General features: G+C 45.5%; 1 protein-coding gene across 2 annotated transcripts in view; it reads right to left on the bottom strand.

Annotated features, from left to right (window-relative positions):
• Positions 1-632: 632 nt before the first annotated feature.
• Positions 633-21,474, bottom strand: part of tram2 (translocation associated membrane protein 2) — a 30,715-nt gene continuing 9,873 nt past the window's right edge. For both annotated transcript variants that reach the window (XM_084314833.1, XM_084314834.1), the window contains exons 7-11: positions 20,282-20,352; positions 5,537-5,641; positions 4,256-4,399; positions 2,703-2,860; positions 633-1,739 (exon numbers count right to left, since the gene is read on the bottom strand). In XM_084314833.1, coding sequence (XP_084170959.1) covers positions 1,663-1,739; positions 2,703-2,860; positions 4,256-4,399; positions 5,537-5,641; positions 20,282-20,352 — 555 coding nt within the window. In that variant the 3' untranslated portion in view covers positions 633-1,662. The remainder of the gene's footprint in view (positions 1,740-2,702; positions 2,861-4,255; positions 4,400-5,536; positions 5,642-20,281; positions 20,353-21,474) is intronic.

Here is a 21,474-nt window from a genome sequence, read left to right as displayed (position 1 = left end):
TGCAACAATACTGACACATGCATGAGTCTTCTAGGTCTGCCTCTAAACCACCACAATGTTTCTAAATTAAAGGGTGCTGTAAGTGTTATTTTGTCGTTTGTTAAATGTTAATGTTAAAATATTAGCCGTACACTGCCGACAGCCATCACTGATATAGAGTCTCCCAGTCCCTCCGCTCTGCAGTAAACACAAAATAAATGTTCTGGTGTCCCGTTCCCACTTTATCAAATCAGGAGCGAGAACTCGACGCTGAAAAGAATTGTCTGATAAAAATAAGAAATAAAACGTTTTTTTTAAGCAAATGTGTCCTTGAAACAAGTAAAATAATCTACCAGTGCAGTAAGCTAATTTGTCTTGGCAAGATTTCTTGAAATAAGTCAAAAATATCTAGGGTTCTCTCTCCTGATCGGAGTGTAGAGCTAGTGAAATATAAAAACATTCAAATAAGTTTAGAATAACTTAACTTAACACTTATTCTACAAAGGAAAAACCACTTACAGCACCTTTAATGTATTTATATTTCACTTTGCAGTGTATCATTAAAGTAAATGAAAAGGTGAGAACCACCCGTCATCTCTGTGGCCTTCGGTGCTGAAGTCGTTCTAAAGGGATGGGAAAAAAACTCTCCCCCATTTCAGAAAAAATTCATCATTTAATAAAGTAATAAAGACATCTTTAACAACAACAAAAACATGGAATGGCATGCGGTATTATCCAACATACATACACGATGCTTGTGTGTAAGTGACCAGCGAAAAGTGCAGGATTTAGAATGACAAGAAGCATAAAGGGGAAGGAGCCACGGGAATCAGCCATAGGCTGAATCTCACGCTAAGCCCCACCCATTAACCACACTACCCCATCACTGTCTGGGTAATGAGTAAATGCTAAGGCCAGCCTACGGTTTTGTCCCTCTGTGGTTGCCGTGGCATCAGTAACGTTTCCTGCACCAACAGACCAGGCTAAATAAAAAAACAAGCAAAGCCAGCTCTACTACAAGAGCTCAAAACAAAAAAAGGGTCATCATCTGACTTACACTAGAACCAATACAGTACGTATGCATGAGGAGGAGCCAACACATTCAATAACGACACGCCAACAGAATATATATACGGTGCGAGTCGCGTCACTTTAACCCTTTCACTGCCACACTACCAAAACGGTTAACCCTTTCACTGCGACAATACAGCAGGTTAAAGCCTTTTCACCGCCATGCGGCAAAGGGTCAACCCTTTCACTACCACACTTCAGAAGGTCAACCCTTTCACTACCACACTACAGACGGTAGTGAAAGGTTAACCTTCTGTAGTGTGGTAGTGAAAGGGTTAAACATTTATAAATCGTTCTGTATACAATGGAGCTCCGTGGGGGAGGGGGGGGGGGGGGGGTAGCAGGCGGCGTTGGGTGTATAAAAAAATACTGATATGATGAGAAGAGTAAAATGTCTGTCGAGCTCGAGGGGGTTTCATTGGATTTTTTTTGTGTTTCCAGCATTCAAGCCTTTGTGTGTCCATGGGGCGACGCCGGTGGGAGTCCCCGTCGACACCTCTGGACGTAACCCACCAGGAAGGAGGCAGCCAGCGGGCCTCCAGCTTCCCGCCGTGGTGAGGAGAAGCAGCAGCCGGAGGGGGGGGGGGGGGGCTATAGGCACACTGCTCGGGTTTACGGGGCTTTGATCTTCTTGGTCCGAGGGGAGGCACCGTTCTCTGCTTTGAGAACGCCGTTTTCGTGGTGCCCGACTAGCAGGGGAGAGACGGGAGAGAGATTTCAGGTCAAACACGCCGCACACGTTGCGTCAGAAATGTTTAATAACCACAACTCTAAACAGTTGGTATAAACCAGGGGTATAAACCAGGGGTACCTACTGCAACCCCTTTAGTATGGAGGGAGGACATTTTACACAAGCCACATGCTGAACCTAATTCTACTGCACATTGATTATTTACTAAATGTACTAAATAAAAAGATTTAACATGCTTATTAATATGCCTTGTAAATTAGCAATCTATCTTAAGATAACTTTTTTTCCCCTCTTAAACGTCTTGGCCATCATTAAACCAAATCAAAATAGATCAAATACATTATTATTTTACTCTTTGGTACAATTTGTAAGTGAACAGCAAAGTTTTACGTGCAGCCCCCCTTTTTTGGCAGCCCTGGTATGACACCGTGAACTATTGCATAGATTTATGTTGTACTTTTTATATCTATACATGTACATATAGCATAGTATCTGCTTACGTATTAGGGGTGTAACGGTACACAAAAACCACGGTACAGTACATACCTCGGTTTTGAAGTCAAGGTTCGGTACGGGTTTTCGGTACAGTGGGGGAAAGTTTGGCTTTCCATGTTCCACTCAGGGGTGATGTGGTGTGCAGTAACTAATTGTACTTGTAGGGCTGTCAACGAATATTCTATATTGAAATTAATAATCGACTTGTAATTTTTTTTTTTTTTAAATAATACAAATTATATTAGATTGTGAAAAAAACAGCCCCCGGTGGGCGGTCGTTAGTGGTTAACATACCATTGTATTCATTCGGTACAGTACACAGCCATTCGGTACGGTACGGTACACACTGAAACGGTTCGGTACGGATACGTGTACCTTTACACCCTAATACGTATACAAAAGCATGTAATCCCAACTGATTGAACGGCACGGTAATGTAAAGTGTGAAAGGAAGCCCGTGACTCACGGGAGTCTCTCTTCAGCGGCCGTAGGGGCTGCTTGGCGGTGGCCTTCTTGCGGGCGCCCTGCTCGTGACGGAACTCCCTCCAGCGACGCAGCTGGAAGCGGATGAACTTCCAGAGCAGCCAGGACTGAGTCAAACACACCAGCAGTAACACAGTAACCCTGTAGGGAACAGAGAGGGAGGGTTGGTGTATAGTGGATTATTGTGTGCGTGTGTGTGCGCGTGTGTGTTCGTTCATGTGGAAAAATCAGGACACTTTAAAAATACACACTCACAAAATCAGGACATGTCCTGATTTGGGGACAAAATGAGGACGTTGTACTTATAGTGCACACAAAGTAGATTTCAGTTGTCCTCAGTCTGCTCGTACAGACAGTGACTTTGCACTGGATCGCGGCCAACTAGCAGGAGCTGGTATGAGGAACAGCATGGATCGTGCTGAGAAAGGACTCAGCATCTATCGCTTCAAGGTTAGCCTAGTTAGGAAATTAATGTAATCTATGGAATGTCCCCACATTTCACATAAAACTCACAACTGTCTGTGTGTGTGTGTATTAGCGCCATTATCACTTACTTACCGTATTCATTTATTGCTAATATTGATTCTGAGTGCTAACCACTAAGCTTCGGACGATACAGAGTGCCAATTCATTACTTTTACCGACCAGTATACTTAAGATCGCTGGCTTGGGGTGACTGGATGAGAATTATTTGAGGTCAAATCAACTGCATTCGAGAGATCCAACATCCTTTCATGTGTAAAATAAATAAATAAAAAAAATGCAGAAAGTCTTTGCTTTGACTTGACATCTTGAACATGAGGGGTCTAGTCATCAGACTTGAGTGTAAATGTAATTTCACGATTTCAGGTCCCAACTGACCTATCTCAAACCCTGCCCTCTTATCTTGATCCTCCAATCACAACTGTTGCAACAAGATCAAGAAAAGAGAGCGGGGTTTGAGACAGGTCATACCTGATACCCGTTGTCTATGACAAGGCTGTGACAAGGCTGTCCCCAAAGCCTGTTTTTGAAATTCGAACTTCGTCAGGGTTTTTCGAACGGACGTTCGAACCTTCGTTTTTAATAATAATAAAATAATAAATAAATTTTTTTTTTACAATTATTTTTATTTTTTTAAATAAATATCCCCAAACAAAATCCTCAATTTTAATAAAGTGATTAATCTGATTAAATTAGTATTTTTATTTTTAATTAAATCTACTTTCTGAATATAAGTAATCAGTTTTTTTTTTAAATACTATAATATTAGTGTAGCCTAATCTTTATCTACAACTGTGAAGAAAACCCCCATTGGTTTAAACAGAATGAATACACACATAAAAAAGATATATACATTTATTTATTATAATTTTTTAAATAAAAAATTCGAATGTTGATTTAGAATTCGAATGCCAACGTAACGAACAAAGGTCCGAACGTTCGGGCTCAGGCCTGTCACTCTGTGTGTGTGTGTGTGTGTGTGTGTGTGTGTGTGTGTGTGTGTGTGTGTGTGTGTGTGTGTGTGTGTGTGTGTGTGTGTGCAGGGGCCTTTACCTTATAAGCACAGTGTTGAAGTTGCCCATCTCCCAGTCCAGCCCCTGGTTCTCAGCGCGGGCCAAGCCGAACCCCACAGCCAGGAACATGAGGGTTAGAGTCACCATCCGCGTGAACACAAAGCTCACTGCCCACACGTCAAACCTGCACACAATATACACATGTTAAAGAGACCTATTCTTCATCCACACCATCGCAAAGACACACACAATATGTCGAGAGAAGTACAAGTCCCGCCTCCCCCCCTTCCCCCTAGTCAATCTATAGGATAGTGAGTTTAAACAGCCACTGAATTTAAAACTGTTACAAGCTCAAATGTCCAGTTGTTGTGACGTTGGTTGTCAAAGGCGATATCATCATAAGGTCATTTGTTAATGTCACCCATGCTACACTCGCTCATTAATTGCATACAGAATTGAAATTCAGTCACCATTCATGACTATTTACAAACTGTAAAGGTGTCAACAGGCACACTATCTGCACACAGTACATCAAACCAGATGCAAACAATGGGCCTCATTTATCAAGCAAAATACACAAAAGATTTGTTTACAGAGGTTTTAACAATATACACTTGTTTTAATTCATAAAAACATAGATTGCTTATTGTGGAACATTAATGTCATCAGTATCAATGTTTCAGCTTCTGGTGTATGATTTTAATTGTTATAGGTGTTTTAGTGCAGCCTCTCTGAGCACAGCCAACTCTCAGTAGTATAGTAACACACTATAGTAACACCAGGTTGTTGTACGTCCAGAACACTCAGCTAGATGGGCCAATCGGAGTAACGCGAGGATATTATGCAATATCTTCAAGGAAGCAGATTAGATATCTGAAATGGCTCGATTCTGTTGATATCCAGAGGGATCTAAACGGTCATAATTTTCACAACAACAGCAGCAGCAGCAGTTCTGATACTTTGTGATTTCAATAGAACATACCTTCTACTAAACTACTTAGGCGGGCAGGTAACAGAAGAGAAAGTTAAACCTATGCTCAGTAGTCATTCCTGTACATCCTCTCGTTATTTATTTAACCTTTATTTGACCAGGTAGTCACTTGAGATCAATGATCTCTTTTTCGATACTCAACGTCTACTCTAGTGAATAAAGTATTCTCCATTTTTCTGGGGACCTCCTGGAACCCACTCAGGGGGCCCCTGGGGAGCCCCGAACCCCACTTTGGCACCGCATTATTATCAAAGAGATATTGCTAAACGAGGCCCACTGAGACACAAAGCTGGTGATTGAATCGGAACAGAAGGAGGGAGGAAAGCGTACATTTTCTGATGGTTCTCGTCAGTGAAGTAGAACAGTCTGGCGATGTGGAAGGCCATTTCAGACACGTACTGCACGAAGAGGAGAACCAGTCCCACGCGACTCAAGCTACAGAGGAGAGAAGGAGGGGGGGGGGGGGTGCAGGGAGGGAAAAGATCATTTATAATTACATGGTTGGGATATTTTAGTAGCTAATTGCATTGGAATATAGAAGAGTAGGCTCTGCTATGTAGCTCCTTCACTCACAAATAGAAAAAGGCAAAGACTGGATTATCCTAGAAGCAGTGGTGGAAAAGTAACGAGTATATTTACTCAAGTACTGTACTTACTCCAAGTATAATTCTGGGGTACCTATACTTAACTTGAGTTTTTGTTTTTTTTGTACTTTTTACTCCACTACATTTATCTGAGTAGTTACTTTTTGCATAGTAAACGTGGCAGAAATTGATGAAGATGATGTGCTTTCAAATTTGAAGCCTGCCAATGTCAAGAGGACATAATCAGACTAGAGCCAGTATAACTGGACCACATGCCACTTTACCACAAACCTCAGAGGTCAATGGTTGAGGGATTGAAGGCTCCCAAGCACTGGAATACACAAACATTATGTAGAATGCATACTTTTACTTTTTATACTCAAGTACATTCAATATCAAATACTCCTCTGCTTTTACTCAAGTAGAATTACTCAAGTAGAAAATGAGGACTTTTACCAGAGTACTCATTTATCAGGGTATTTCTACTTTTACTTAAGTAAAGGAACTGTGTACTTCTTCCACCACTGCCTAGAAGAGTACGATAAGCAATATTTAGGAAAAATCCAACTTCAGTAAATGGTCCCAAGCAGCCAAACAACCACAGGGCGGTTTAATTTTTTGATGCAAAGCACCTCTATGACCAGCAACGTCACTAACTCACTCACTCATTCATTCAGCCATTCACTCACACGTAGCCCTTACTCTGCCCCCTAGTGGCGTCCCACAGGCATGAGCTTGACGTCGCGACAACGGCGGTCATTCCTTCCATGTGCTACACTTGCCAACCGCTCTGAGACAGAACCAGGAGCTAACCATGTAAACACCACGGTATGAAAGCTCCTGGTAGAAAACCAGTACAATTTACTGATTTTCTGAGCCGTGTTTAGAGGTTAGCTAAGTATTTAAAAGGTGCTGTAGATAAAAATTGTATGTAGAGTAATCATAAAATATATATATATATATATATATATATATATATATATATATATATATATATATATAATAATACATCCACAGAGCTTTTAGAAAGGTGCAGAATAAAAGTATTGCTTTTCCCCTCAAAGAAATGATTGATTAATGAATTTATATTAAAAAAGAATTATGTTTGTGGGTCCAACATTAATGTTTACATGTTGCAGGCATGTATCCCCTCCCTACTTCCCATTTCCCCACGTGGAAGGCACCTGATTGGATAAATGACATGCTGGTGCTCTAGTGCGACATCTAGTGGCTGAATGTGATCTATAGCACCTTTAACTTTGCCTAGTATTCAGTGATCCCAGTGGAGGAGACCTCTGAGGGTGGACCGTGTGGAGTGTGGCCCCATTGACTTTGCATTAGTTTTGGGTTTAACTAGCCGGAGCTGGAGCTGTCCAGTATGCAGAACAGCATGGATTGTGCCGAGTAAGGACTGATGGACATCATTAATAGTCAGTAGGCAATAAGTACAAAATCCTCAAACTTGCCCTTTATAAGCAATGCACACTTTGATTTACAATAGACCACATATAGAAAGGTACAGGCTCCGATTAGTCCTACTTCAAGTTTATTTTCAGCAATTACAGTCGGGTGGTGACTCAACTCACGCTCTTGACGGACACTTAACAATTAAGCAACGAATAGTCATGTTTTCTATTTCTACGGTCTGCTAATTCTGTGCAAATTTAGCCAGATGATGCATGCATGCATTATGCTAGTAGTATGGACTAAAAAAGCTATGAAATATTAAGAGTTTTGTCTTATCACCCAAGCCCATTTCTCACAGCCTGTCTACGGCTTCCTGCACCAGTGAGATGATTCCTGTCAAAACGCTTCCGCTTCCTCCGTCTGCAGATCTCAAGGAGACCAGGAAGCGTCTATGCTTTTACCAACGCGTTCGTGTTTCCGGGTTCCCGTTTTGCGCTCTAATTGGCCAGGCCATGTGACATGTGCGCCAATCGTGGGACGGCAAGTTCTGCGCCTATTTCCGGGTCGAACAGCCTGCAAACTACCTATAACGCCTAGTTTATCACTGGTTAAGCTTATAGGCGACTCTTTCGCAGTTGGTTAAGGTTAGAGTTTGGAATCAGGGCAGGCGTTCTATCGCCATGCTCTAAGACTGTGGTGCGCGCACCCCTTGTGGTGCGCGAGCGCCCTCTAGGTGGTGCGTGACATGAAAAGGCTAATGGTGGTAAAAAAAAGTTTGGGAACCGCTGCTCTAAGACAAACTCTAACCTTAAGCAACTTCGAAAGAGTCGCCTAAGCTTAACCGGTGTAGAAACTTGCGGTCCCACGATTGGGCGTACATGTCACATGACCTGGTGTTACGACCCTGGCTCATGGGTACGCAACCTATGTGTAATCAACACCAAAACCCTGTGCTCTAACTCAAAAATGCTACTAAACCAAGGAACTACTAATATAACTATAAACTAATGGACTGGTAACCCAACGGACAAGGACTGTAAGAACCTGACAGCTCTCTCTCTAGGCACAGACCGTGCATGTGTGTTACTGGGTCTGCCTTTGAAGCTCCCCAGCAGGTAACCAATCAGCACTAATTGGCTAATTGGCAGCCCTCACCTGCATGCCCTGGTGACACAGGAGTGACCAGCCTCTAGTACATAACACCTGGCCAATCAGAGACGCGGAAACACGAACGCGTTGGTAAAAGCAATCAGGCGACCAGGAACCACGAGACTGAGGCCAGGCTGAGGGAATCACACCAGCGCCCCAGACCGATAGGAAGAGAGACGTTAAGTCTCCCCCGGATACTTCAGTCATCAGCTCTGGAGGGAATTGCAGACCAGAGAGCTCCGAAATGAATGGAGTGGGATGTAAACGTGCAATACCAGTTAAAGTAGAGGAGGCGTATTATTTGATTGAGGAACAACTTTGCAACGTTTAGGGTCTTAGAAACGTACTGACATTTTAAACTCGGAAAGGATTTTTGCTATATTGCATGATGATGCATTGCACAATTTGTTTTTACTACATACTGTAAAGACAAACGCTGGCGATTTCAAAATTAGAACATATTGTTTCACGTACAACTGTGATGCACACTAGACTCTGATAAGCTTGCGTGTCAATGCTGTGAATAAATACATAATTAGGGCTGCAACAAACAAATATTTTGTTATAAATTCATCTGTCGATTATTAGGATTAAAAAAACAACAACAATTGAACATTAAAAAAAAAAAATTCAAGTGCGGTACTACTATCCTCAGGTCACATGGGTAGTTGCCTCTCTGACACCACCTACTGAATACCTAGAGTAGGTGATGAGCCATGAAGTTTATTTATGTCTGTAAATTCTGTGTAGTGTGGATGCCTACTGTACACTGTAGGGTGAGTAACCTACATGCCATTACTGCTTTTTATCTATTGACTCATTATAGCTACTTTTTTTTTATCTTGAAATAATATAACACCCACCAGTTACTATGACATTGTTTATAAAGGCTGAAAAACAGGGAACAAAATGTACTTTTTGGCTTTAGATTTAAAGAACTACCAGCCAGAGAGATTTTTTTTAACGGACAAAATGATAAATAGCCTTTTAGTATAATTCCATATGTTATTATTTGTTATCTCTCCACTCCAAAGCTATGTTAGTGCTTGTGCCAGCACAGGAGATAAGATAAAAAAAATAAAAATAAAGATTATATATATATACACACACAGTATGTAAATCAATATGGATTTGGACGTATATACTATTATACAACCTGGAAATGGATCGCATATTTCGACATCACATAATAGGAATATTTCTGCTCCACGCTCATCGCCCAACGCTATGAGGAAGCTACGGTAAGATTCAGCGTTTTTTTTTACCGTGTTCGATACAAACTGCTCTGATGATCATATCACCCACACTAGATGAATCATCTAACGTTGGCCACGGAATTATAAACGACCCCCCCCCCCATCCGGTCAACATCAGATGATCAGTAGTAACTTCTAGAAGCACGTCCATTTGAAATTTTTTATCTCGCGCAGATTGCTATCAAACTGTATTTGATCATCAATATAATGCATTTAGGTCTATAAATCACGTTCTGGAGAAAGCTGCAGAAAACGATAAAAACATACTTATACTTTAGACCGTATTTTAGTATGAATATGTGAATGAAAAAGTATAACGTTGCTACACCCTGAACAATAGATACTTGATGTTGAATGGGCCATAGTAATGTCAATTTAGCAATACAATTTAAAAAGTTATAGCCCTGCAAAGAAGGGGAACTTCTCCATAGACAAATAGAGCTGGCGGAGGATGGTATATTAAGAATATAAGCCTGGCGACCAAAGTGTTAATGCTAATTAGCCTAATCCATGTTAAAAAAAAAAAAAAAAGGGAGTAGCCTATTGTTGTGAAGGATCAGATTAAACCGAATATATATATTTATTTATATATATATATTTAAATAGTATTTGTATATCGTTTGATATCCCCTGTATATTCCTTGTACAATATGCACTGAATATCCCTTTAGTCTACTAAACAGCCCATAATAGTTTCATTCTACCATTGGACGAGAACCTGGCGCCAGCAGCCATACCCCTAGGTTCAAGTTCAATCGTGCCGCCCAACATGTCGTGGCAAGCCCGGTTCCGCGTAGGAATACGTCTGGCGAAATACGAATGGTACTATTTGTTCACAGCGCATATATATATGGCGCAAGTAAAGTAGAACTCTTTTAGTCCATTAGTTCTTTACCCTCCAACCGAGTAACAGACGCGAAGCCTCACCCACGACGCACGTGTGGTGCAGTAAGGCCTACTTGGCCTCAGAATAGGCATTGAGATATCGTGTGGATTAATAGTTGAATTGTCATAGTTTGGCACTATACCGTCGAGTTGGACGTATTCTATTAAGCTAATAATAGTCTTTATGTATGGTGCATCGTTCGGTTAGAGTTATAAAGTTATCAGTACCCCCATCGTTCCTGACGTTATCTGGAGTCTTAACCAGGCTGGGCAGACCACTAGTGGTGCTTGCATCCGAGGAGCTCCGGGCCAGGGCGACTGGACCTGTACATTGGATTACTCTACCCGGACGACGGCGAGCCTTCCACGGCTTGGATTATGCTTTGGGTGCTTTGATTATTCCATGGATAACGGCCAACACTGCGGAGTGTTGGAACTACCCCCCGGAGAGGAGCAAGGTGAGACGGCGCTCTACACCAGTGAGGTCGCCTCACGTCTCTCCGTTGTGGACCGGCAGCTACCGTCCACCAGAGGGTCCAGCTGTATTCGTCTGTGCCCGAGGTTCTGTGGGCACCGTGTTCAAGACTTTGAATTCTCCCAAGAAATCGTCGGCCAGATGGGATACCGCCAGCGGCTCCTCTAACCCCCCCCTCCTACTGTCTTACAACCAGCGGGACCCCCCCCCCCCCCCTTAGTGTATCCAGCTATAATCATTTAAGTACCATCGCTATAGTTTCCTAAAGAACCGGGTTGTATTACTTACTCCCTGCGTAACCAGAGATTGGACATTCAATGTTGATTTACCTACGAATACTCATTTGCCATACAAGTGCATTTCAAATCATAAGTGTAAACAAGTGAACGTTGTATATACCTTTTGCTATATTAAATATTCGATTTGTACATTTGTGTGGACTTCGTTTCATCAGGTGGGAAAGTGTTCATCATATCTATATCATGTACTGGATGGCCAGAAGTTAAAGTACAAGAGGTAGTGGTTTAATAATACCATACTTAACAATACAGTCAGGGAATTGTACCCCTCAGTTACAATTGGTCCTTCGAGCCGGAGGGTAACTAGTGTAATATTAATATAGTGTTATTAATATTAAAATGGCCTATGATGAACACTCCACGAAACGGTCCTCCTAACGTAGAACGCCCGCGGCGCAGACGACAGACACCTCAGTACTTAGAGGATTACGCTGTCAGTCAACTACCTAGCCTTCGACAAACGGTAAACGCGGTAAAAGTAGAAAGTAAAACTATGTCTGACCTTAACGACCAGGTTTCCCCGACCACAGAGGCCCTAGTAGGTTCTAATGTAACTGACCAAGCTCACGGTGGGGACCAGGAGGGAGCTGACATGCCTTTACCCCCCGCCACTACCGAAGAAGTAGTCCCCGACCAGCCCCGGGAGGAAGACAACCCTACAGAGAGAGAACTCTGCACGGAAGAAGAGGAGGAGAGCGCCGAGGAAATAGAGCTCCAGGACTCCCCAACGAGTACACCCAGGAGCGGCTCACGCAGGAGCGGCTCACCTCCACAACCGCCTTCCCCCAGCGAAGCGGAGAGGATGCTACAACAGGCGTTCCTCGTCAGCCTGACAGCCTCTACCGAACGCGATCGACTTCAGGGCGAACGCGATCGTCTCCAAGCACAGACGCTTAGCGAGCGCGAACAACTCCAAGCGCAACAACGGAGCGAAGAAGAGCGCATACGCCTGGAGATGAGACGCCTTCAGACGGAAGAGAATATGGCAAGAGACCGGGCCGACGCCCAGCGCGCCGCTGCCGGTGCCCAAAGAGAAGCAGATCTCACCAAGCGCGAAGTCGAGCGCGACAAGTTACAAGCGCAGCTAATGGAGCAGCTGATCCGCAAGGCAACACCCTCTCCCTCCGCCAGGGGTTCAAGGAACTCGTCGAGACAACAGTCAAGGGCAGCGTCTCCTAACCGAGCAAGCGACCCTGAACTTGACCAACAGACCGAGCATATACCCCCCGCAGACCCCCTTCCCAGACCGGTCCAAGCGAGACCCAGCTACAAGGAAGGAGCGGCATACACTGCGGAGAAGCTAAATAAACGATTACAGGATCTGGAAGACCTGATAGAGGAAGAAGAGGGAGAGGAGGAGAACCAAGCCCGACGACAGCACAGTACTCCACCGGACCAGGAGGTCCAGTACAGCCCAGGCTATACCCCCGCGGCGCTGCGCTACAGACCCCCGACTCTATTCACAGGTGAGCACGACGCACGACCAGCCCCGAGGAATAGCACCTGGACCAGCGGGCCATGGTACCCTGTCAGTACCAGCCCACAGAGAGGCGCAAGAGGGGACTCGCCTAGGAGGTCTCTCCCCCAACGCTCGCCGATGTATCAGCCATCCACGGCGTCATACATTGCCACGCCGTCGTTTCCAGACTTCGCCTATGAGAGTCGAGCACAGTACACGGAGCTCCGGATGTGCTTAGAGACAATGATGGTGGATGTCGCTGATGAACGCCACAAGTATGCAATATTACTGAAGCACCTGAAAGTACCGCGAGCGCACAATATAGCGCTGGCCTATGCCACCTCTGCGACCCCATACACAGCGGCCCTGGCGGCGCTGGACCAGAGATATGGACGTATATGGGATTACGTAATCCAAGAGATAAGGCATATTGATCGCCTACCCCCAGCAACAGACAATCGCTCATTAGACGACCTGTCAATCAAAGTGCAGTCCCTGGTAGGGATGCTGGGAGCGCAACGGGAAAAGGGCATGCATGAGCTATACGCCAACTCTAACGTCGAGAGGATTTTGGAGAAGCTGCCACCCGCAAGACAAGAGCGTTTTAGGCGGCAGAGAGACTACCGGGATCCCAACGGCCCCGAACCATCCCTCCTTGATCTAGCCGACTTCCTGGCGAGAGAAGTCAGCAGCTTACGACTGGATACGTTCGGGCGGAGCACGCCAAGCTCCAGAGAGGGACCCAGGAGAATAAATGATGGAAGAAGATCGGTGACTGTCATGCACCAATCAGAGTCAGTACCGAGCAGTAAGAGCCACAGTACCCCCTCGAGAAAAGAGAAGTGGAAGATGGTTTGCCCCTACTGTGAGAAAGAACACTGGCTGTCACAATGTGACCTATTCACAAAGATGAATGCAGAAGAAGTGAGTCAATGGATAAAGTCCAACAGGCGCTGTTACCGATGTGCGCGACCACACATGGCAGCCGAATGCCGCCTAAAGAAAAGGTGCAGTCGGTGCGACGGAGCCCATCTAGATATACTACACGAAAGTAACAGAAGACGGCCTTCACCTGCACCATCGAGCGGCACCAAGGCAAGTGTCATGTACATTGACCCCGCCAGCAGCAGCGGCGCCCAAGTGCTCTTAAAGGTAGTCCGTGTGACATTGAGCTACCAAGATAAAGTCATGGACACCTACGCCGTCCTTGATGACGGGTCAGAGAAGACCCTTCTGCTCGCGTCCGCTGCGGCCCAGCTGGGACTGCGGGGGAGCGAGAACGAAATGACGATTCGGACAATAAGAAGAGATTTAAAGACGATAAAGGGCGAGAATGTCTCCTTCACTATCGCAGCAAACGGGCAGCCAGAGCGACGGTATAGGATTACAAATGCTTTCACCAGCCAAGAAATAGGACTATCGCAGTACACCTACCCTATCGCCAAGTTGATGGATAAATATGTGCACCTGCGACAACTACCTATCCCGCTCATAGACGGCGCTACCCCGACCCTGCTGATAGGCTCCGACCATGCAGAACTCATAGTCCCGATTGACCGGGTCCATACAGGACCCCGAGGCTGTCCTGCAGCAGTCGAGACCCGCCTAGGGTGGACACTACAAGGCCCCCTCGCTAAATCTCTCAACCGAACAGCAGCCACTAGCTGCCTCCACTCCAGAACGACAGAAGAAGACACCACTCTCCTGCAGCATGTCGAGAGGCTATGGACACTAGAGACAATGCCCTTTAAGAACGAAAAGAAAGATATTCGTTCTAAAGAAGACATTTACGCCATCAACCTACTCGAGCAGGGGACAAAGAGAGTCACAGTCGGCGGAGTGATGAGATACGCAACTCCACTCCTGAGGCGAGAGGGAATGCCCACCTTTCACGCAAAGAAAGACGCCACGGAGCGCTATCTATTGAACACAGAGCGGCGCCTAGCCAAAGACCCCGTTCAAGAGGGTGTGTACCGCGCTGAGATTGAGAAGCTAATCACAGCGGGACACGTGACAAAGATTGACATTAAAGAGGCCGATCAGACGACCGAATCATGGTACGTGCCGCATCACAAGGTCCACCACAACGGCAAGGATCGCATTGTGTTTAACTGCAGCTACCAGATCGGATCCCAAAATCTGAATAAAGAGCTCTTGCCCGGCCCCACACTCGGCCCCTCCCTACTAGGCGTGCTACTGCGCTTCCGCCAGGACAAGGTGGCTATCAGCGGGGATATCAAAGGGATGTTCCTGCAGGTGAGACTAGTGGAGGAGGACAAGCCCCTGCTGCGGTTCCTATGGAGAGAGAGGATCGGAGATGAGAACCCAGCCATCTACCAGTGGGAAGTACTCCCCTTCGGAACCACATGCAGCCCGTGCTGTGCTACATTTGCACTACAGAAACACGTCGCAGAGGACCCAACAGCAGATGAAGAGGTCCGACACAGTGTGAAGAACAGTTTCTACGTGGACAACTGTTTACAAAGCGTCTCGACTCAAGAAGAAGCCGAGGCTCTCCTAATCAAGCTACGCGCCTCCCTGATCAAAGGCGGCTTTGATCTCAGGCAGTGGGCCAGCAGTGACCCGCACGTATTGCGCAGCCTCTCCCCCGCGGACAAGGCTGCCAGCAGCGAGACCTGGATGGCGACCATCCCAGGAGAAGCCCAAGAAATGACACTAGGACTAGTCTGGCGCTTCAAAACAGACTCGCTCCACTATAGACACAAACCCTTGACTCCAGAGCAGGGAAGGTCGACGGCGATACCGACCACCAGGAGTGTGTACAGAACACTCGCCAGACAATATGACCCGTTGGGATGTATTCTACCTTACACCACCAGGGCAAAGATGATTGTACGAGCACTATGGGACAAGGACCAGGGCTGGGACGACCCAATACCCGCACACCTTGCCTCAACATGGAGAGAGTGGGAGACGGAACTCCGCTCACTCCCAGGCGTCAATATACGCCGCAGCTACTTCCCATCCACAGTGAGGCCAGAGACATGCAAGATTGATCTACACGTCTTCAGCGACGCCTCCGAAGTAGCCTATGGATCGGTGGCCTACTTGCGTGCCCAAGAGAAGGGAGGAAAGATACACACTGCTTTCATCCTGGCTCGCTCAAGAATAGCCCCACGAAAGCAACAATCTATCCCGCGTCTAGAACTCTGCGCAGCCCTAGCAGGAGCGCATCTAGCCACGTTAATCCAACGTGAACTCACCATTCCGGTGCACAGAACAATCTTGTGGTCAGATTCCACGACAGTACTCACATGGATCAAGTCTGATTCATGCAGATACAAAGTCTTCGTGGGAGTCAGAGTCACCGAGATTCAAGAGTTAACAGAAGCAGCGAGCTGGCGGTATGTGGACACCAAACACAACCCAGCTGACGTCATCACCCGGGGAATGTCTCTGGATGACCTCACCCGTCGCAACATCTACAGTGACGGACCAGAATTCCTCATGCTCCCCGAAGAAGAGTGGCCTACGCCCACCCCACGGGAAGCAAGTAATGAGGAGGCTGAGAACAAGAAACCTATGTTCTGTGGACTGAGCACAGTCGCCTCCACAGACCCCAACATAGATGACTGCATTACCCTAGAGAGTGCGCAGCAAAAGACATTCCTGTGGCACCACCCAGAGATTCAGTCCACCACTGACATGTCAGCAGCTGACTACGAAGAAGCAGAACTTCTTCTACTACAACGAGCCCAGAGAGACTCGTTCCCCGATGAGCTAGACTGTCTACAGGGAGGAAAGCCCGTCCCATCAGACAGCAGACTGCTCCACCTGGCACCCGAGAGTGACGCCCATAATCTCATCAGAGTGGGTGGTCGCCTGCGGAGAGCCCCCGATCTACCGGATGACATTAAGTACCCGATAGTCTTGAACAGCCGACACAAGGTCACAGAGCTGATCATAAAGAAATACGACGAGGATGTACACCACGCAAGAGCAGAGAGAGTCCTCACGGAGATCGAGGGAGTATTGAACTCAAAGCCCCTCGGTTACGTCTCCAGTGATGTAGCAGATGTCGACCCAGTCACCCCCAACACACTCTTAATAGGGCGGCTGGACCCCGCGCTACCCCAGACAATGTACAGGCCTGAAGAAGCGAACGGCCGAAGAATGTGGAGGTACAGTCAAGTACTAGCTGACAAGTTTTGGAGCAGCTTCCTACTCCACTACCTACCGTCTCTACAGACCCGCCAGAAGTGGGTAAAGGAGAGAGACAATTTGACAGAAGGAACAGTCGTCATGATTATCGACCAGTCACTACCCAGAGCTATGTGGCCGGCTGGCCGCGTGAGCAAAGTGATCACCGGTGCCGATGGCAAGGTCCGAGCAGCTGAAGTACTCGTCCAAGGGCGAACTTACACACGACCCGTGGCGAGGCTAATAGAACTGCCCCGACTCCCAGATACTATCGATGATGACCATGACCCCATGACTTTGAGAGTTGACTGACCCTTACAGCGGACCTTGAGTGGTAGACAGTGCGGTTAATCTGTCTCTGCTTAGCTAATTAGGTGGGACTAATTAGGGGGCGGCTGTTGTGAAGGATCAGATTAAACCGAATATATATATTTATATATATATATTTAAATAGTATTTGTATATCGTTTGATATCCCCTGTATATTCCTTGTACAATATGCACTGAATATCCCTTTAGTCTACTAAACAGCCCATAATAGTTTCATTCTACCATTGGACGAGAACCTGGCGCCAGCAGCCATACCCCTAGGTTCAAGTTCAATCGTGCCGCCCAACATGTCGTGGCAAGCCCGGTTCCGCGTAGGAATACGTCTGGCGAAATACGAATGGTACTATTTGTTCACAGCGCATATATATATGGCGCAAGTAAAGTAGAACTCTTTTAGTCCATTAGTTCTTTACCCTCCAACCGAGTAACAGACGCGAAGCCTCACCCACGACGCACGTGTGGTGCAGTAAGGCCTACTTGGCCTCAGAATAGGCATTGAGATATCGTGTGGATTAATAGTTGAATTGTCATAGTTTGGCACTATACCGTCGAGTTGGACGTATTCTATTAAGCTAATAATAGTCTATTTATGTATGGTGCATCGTTCGGTTAGAGTTATAAAGTTATCAGTACCCCCATCGTTCCTGACGTTATCTGGAGTCTTAACCAGGCTGGGCAGACCACTAGTGGTGCTTGCATCCGAGGAGCTCCGGGCCAGGGCGACTGGACCTGTACATTGGATTACTCTACCCGGACGACGGCGAGCCTTCCACGGCTTGGATTATGCTTTGGGTGCTTTGATTATTCCATGGATAACGGCCAACACTGCGGAGTGTTGGAACTACCCCCCGGAGAGGAGCAAGGTGAGACGGCGCTCTACACCAGTGAGGTCGCCTCACGTCTCTCCGTTGTGGACCGGCAGCTACCGTCCACCAGAGGGTCCAGCTGTATTCGTCTGTGGACCGAGGTTCTGTGGGCACCGTGTTCAAGACTTTGAATTCTCCCAAGAAATCGTCGGCCAGAAGGGATACCGCCAGCGGCTCCTCTAACCCCCCCCTCCTACTGTCTTACAACCAGCGGGACCCCCCCCCCCCCTTAGTGTATCCAGCTATAATCATTTAAGTACCATCGCTATAGTTTCCTAAAGAACCGGGTTGTATACTTACTCCCTGCGTAACCAGAGATTGGACATTCAATGTTGATTTACCTACGAATACTCATTTGCCATACAAGTGCATTTCAAATCATAAGTGTAAACAAGTGAACGTTGTATATACCTTTTGCTATATTAAATATTCGATTTGTACATTTGTGTGGACTTCGTTTCATCAGGTGGGAAAGTGTTCATCATATCTATATCATGTACTGGATGGCCAGAAGTTAAAGTACAAGAGGTAGTGGTTTAATAATACCATACTTAACAATACAGTCAGGGAATTGTACCCCTCAGTTACACCTATAGTAAATTTACACACACTCACAAAGAAAAGGGGAGAATAGCTTATAGCAGACCTAATGATTTTAGAATATTTCTGCTAATGATGTGAAATATTATCAACAACTATCTTGAACAGAGAGAGAGCGACAGAGGGATAGGGAGAGGGAGACAGAGAGAGACAGAGAGAGAGAGGAGAGAGACAGAGACAAAGAGAGGAGAGACAAAGAGAGGAGAGACAGAGAGAGAGAGACAGAGAAACAGAGAGACAGAGAGAGGAGAGAGACAGAGAGACAGAGAGACAGAGACAGAGAGACAGAGAGACAGAGACAGAGAGAGGAGAGAGACAGAGAGACAGAGACAGAGAGACAGAGAGACAGGGAGACAGAGACAGAGAGAGGAGAGAGACAGAGAGACAGAGACAGAGAGAGGAGAGAGACAGAGAGACAGAGACAGAGAGAGGAGAGAGACAGAGAGACAGAGACAGAGAGACAGAGACAGAGAGAGGAGAGAGACAGAGAGCACATGAGCCCCTCCCATTCCTCACTGTTGCAGCTGGAGTCAAAAACTAAACTTAACTGGCTTTAGGCAGAATCCCGAACAGTGGTTTAAGAGAATGTATTTATATTTTTGAAGTCATTCATTCATTCATTGCACACTAGTTAGATGACACGTTGCGCACGTTATGACCTTGAACGTCTTTCTTTTGGTGTATATTATATACCATCGGTTTTTCCTTCTGTATATACTTTATTAAGATGCAACTCGCTGTATTGACGTTATCACTATTGCCTTTAGGTTTTTCCTTTCCATTCCATTGTACTCGTCGCCTGTAGGCAAAATATCACTTCTCCTCCCCGTGGGGCCGCGTTTCTTCCGGTGCACGAATACAATCCAAGACACCGGATAACGACCAAGATCCTGCCCGACCCGCCTTCGCCCGACCGGTGTTGGCATGCGGAATAGAAGAATCCTATGCCAACTTGACTTTTTTTTTTTATGATTTAATGATTTGTGATCCTCTTATTAAGTAGATCCGTGCCAAAAGTCTTAAGAGCCCCACGGCTTTCTCTTTCTCCCTCTCCCCGTATCGACTGTGACATCATCGTTGGAATGTTCCGTTCTCAAAAGGTTCTAATCTGACATGAATGAAACGGAGCTTCTATCCCCGGGCCATCAGGATGCTCAATGACAATGACACTATGTAACTAACAACCCATCATCTACTGTACACTCACTGCGCACACATCCACATGTACACACTCACTTTAAACAAACACTCACCTTACCACTCACTCTACTCACTTTAGACACTTTAAACACTTTATATGCATCTATTATTAAAGAGATTCATACCTCATTTGCACCTTACCCTAAGTTTTGTACCTCATCGCATTTCTGCATTGTACCTCACTGTTACTCGTTTGACTCTGTATTGTATATTGTATATATGTATATTGACTGAACATTCCTTTACTTACTACTTAATTACTTACTTACTGTATGTAGCACACTCTCAGGGGGCTCATACAGACACAAGCATTTCATCATAAAGTATTCTGTATTTTATTATGACAAATAATAAACAAACTTGAAACTTGAAACACAGCGGAGGCGAGGTGGAGGCCTACTTACTTTAGCAGGTAGGCTGCGGAGATGTGAAACAGGTACAGGCAGATGTACTGCAGCTGACGAGGAACCTCCTCCTGGGAAATAAGAAAACTGATTTTATTTGTTGCTCGAGATTAATCCCTTTTTCTCTTTCACACAGTTTCTCAAAACACACACCGTTTGGTTTATCAGGATCCCCAATTAGCTACAGCATTGCAGTAGCTATTCTTCCTGGGGTCCACAAAAGAAAGTGACATTGTGACCGTGCAACATAATACTTGCAGCATAACATGACATTACAAGTAAACAGGACACACTGAACGAGGTACAGTACACACACACACACACACACACACACACACACACACACACACACACACGATACTTACATCATAACATATAATGTTACAAGTAATCAGGACAACGGACTAGAGACATGGTCTAGTAGTACACACACACAAAAGACAAGCTCCAATGTACAATAATCCAATATACAATAATCAACTATGTGAAATAGCTAGGGATACTTAACTGTACACAACTAAATGCCCACACATTTGTTCATACATGCCTAATTTACCAGCCAACGAAATTGCTGTTGTAACTCACTTTTACGATCACATTTGAAAAGCATAAAAAAAACGTTCATACATTTAAATTGTTTTCTGTTCACACATCTCTTATGTCAAAAGATGCTGTCTTAATACAATGTTAAATCGTATTCGACTGTTTTCTCGTGTGATTATGTCTAGGGAGTGAATTCCATTCATGCATAGCTCGGTACATCGTTTGTTCTTGCTTTTTGGTAATATAAAGCTCAGTAACAGTACCCACTACTAGGAATAATGCCCCCTTTATAGTTGCCTGCCAGGAGTGTTTCCCTTCGCTGGCTTTGTTATTGGACACAAGTGTCGAAGTCTCTTTGGAGGAAAGCGTCGGCTAAATGACTAAATGTAAATAAACTTAACATTAATCGACATCAATCGACTTAACATTAATTTCATAGCCCCTAACCCTGACCTTCATCGATACATGCTTAAGCCCAACGTTTAACCAGGAAATCTGCTTTTTAAGTTAAGTCAGGAACACGAACACACACACACACACACACACACACAGAGACACACACACACACAGAGACACACACTCACACACACACACACACACACAGACAGAATTAATCTGGTCACACTCCTGCTGTTCCCATGGCCTTACTG

This window comes from Notolepis coatsorum (assembly GCF_963971535.1).
Source record: "Notolepis coatsorum genome assembly, chromosome: 5".
Lineage (NCBI taxonomy): Eukaryota > Metazoa > Chordata > Actinopteri > Aulopiformes > Paralepididae > Notolepis > Notolepis coatsorum.
This window is presented reverse-complemented; position numbering and strand designations above follow the sequence as displayed.